The sequence below is a fragment of the Aplysia californica genome, unplaced genomic scaffold (genome assembly GCF_000002075.1).
Source record: "Aplysia californica isolate F4 #8 unplaced genomic scaffold, AplCal3.0 scaffold00061, whole genome shotgun sequence".
Lineage (NCBI taxonomy): Eukaryota > Metazoa > Mollusca > Gastropoda > Aplysiida > Aplysiidae > Aplysia > Aplysia californica.
The window spans coordinates 1,183,269-1,184,980 of record NW_004797331.1 but is presented as its reverse complement, the minus strand read 5'-3'; the positions used below and the strand labels follow the sequence as shown (position 1 = coordinate 1,184,980).

Below are 1,712 nucleotides of genomic sequence, written 5' to 3'. Positions count from 1 at the left end.
GAGAGAGAGAGAGGTGGGGTGGGGTGGAGAGAGAGAAAGCGAGACAGAGACAAAGACAGATACACACAGACAGACAGACCTGTCTTGCCGTCATATTGATAGCGATGTTTGAGCCGGAAACGCTTATGCAGCAGTCTTTTTCCCGTCATGCCTTCGATGTCGTTCGCGCCTCTGTACAGTTTGAGTATCTGCACCATTTCCAGATTGGTCCTGGGTGGGGTGAAGGAAGAAAGAGAGTGGGAGAAAAAAGTTTGTTGTTTTTGTTTGTTTTTTGGGTGGGAGAGGGGGGGGGGGTATACGTCATTTCAAAATAACCCTCTTTAGATCTATACAGTTCACTTAAAGTATGTGGCAAGCTTTACAAGATTTGTAGCTGGTTACTTGACATTGTGAACATATTTTGGCTTAAGTGTAATTGTATGGAATTGACGACTTCATCAACTCTGTTAGGTTATTTAGGAGGTAAAACCTCCGAATTCTACGTCCGCCTCCGATAAGACCGAGCCAAAATGACTTGAGAACCTCAAAAGCTCCATAAAACGATCTGAGTTCAAGAACACACAGTCTGGGATTCGATCCAGGGGCATCCGCTCTGTTGATCTTTTAGGAGACTTTTTTCTTCCAATTTTGCTTGTGAGGGTCAACGTGTGTGTGTGTGTGTGTGTGTGTGTGTGTGTGTGTGTGTTTGTGTGTGTGTGTGTTTAAAGCTATGTCCCAACAGGAAGACGGACGTACTGATTATTACGCAGAAGACTTGCGTATGTTCGTCTTGTATGGCTGTAAATATACTAAAGTCTCAGCGTCATGGTGTCTTACACATAACAATTTATGTGGCAACTGTACTAGCACACTACCGTCCGCCTACATATGCCTAGTGAGTGGTCTGTAAGGGTTGAGGGTGAAACCCCAGACGCTCTCTGGCTAGCCAGCCTCAACCAAGTCAACTCCCTGCCCCTGTCGAACAGCCTGGGGACCCCTGCTCTGTGCACAGGAGCAGGGGTTGCAGACGGAGCTCTGGCCAGGAGGTACCATAGCCCTGTGAGGTGCCATATGAGCAGCGACCCTTCGGCTCGTAAAAGGGTCCATACACATCCACCATTATGGTAGGTCTGGAGTCACAGCAGGCCATCCAGTTCATTCAGGAACTCACTGTCGACATCTTCTTCCCTCCCTCTCGTGGGAGCTCTACAGACGGGGCATGATACCCACAGACTGCCAGATGACTCATCGTGAGATGTCTCCGCTGACCCAGAAGGCCTTGTAGCTGTAAGGAATAGGCTGCCTGGAAACAGATGACGTCCCGGCTGACCCATGACGTGACGATCCTCTGTCTGAGTAGATTTGGCCATCTTTTGGATTTTTCTGCTCCATGAACGGAACTGGTGATAGCAGATAGCCAGGAGACAGCAGGTGGCGGGGATTGGGCAAACGCAAGCTACGCTTGGGGATGTAGACGACTCACTGTGGAAGGAACGCGTTACCCCTTACTCAATGGGACCCCTTACTGGACTGCTCAGACGATTACTGGCCATTGGTTGCACTTTGTGGCTCCCATCTCTCAGAACTAGAGAGTGCCTACACCCCCGTATAATTGTCTACTATCCTAAGAAATCCCCGTGAAGGTTGATGGAAAGCAGGACAGCGAACATTGCACCTTTGTTCTCTTGTGGCAAGATGTTTGGGCACAATAATAATAATAATAATAATAATAA

At 48.3% G+C, this 1,712-nt stretch overlaps 1 protein-coding gene across 1 annotated transcript in view; it reads right to left on the bottom strand.

The window, feature by feature from the left end:
• Nucleotides 1–1,712, bottom strand: part of LOC101854481 (N-acetyllactosaminide beta-1,6-N-acetylglucosaminyl-transferase) — a gene marked incomplete at its 3' end in the record, with an annotated part of 15,024 nt that overhangs the window by 2,589 nt on the left and 10,723 nt on the right. The window contains 1 exon segment of the mRNA XM_035968463.1: nucleotides 80–210. Coding sequence (XP_035824356.1) covers nucleotides 80–210 — 131 coding nt within the window.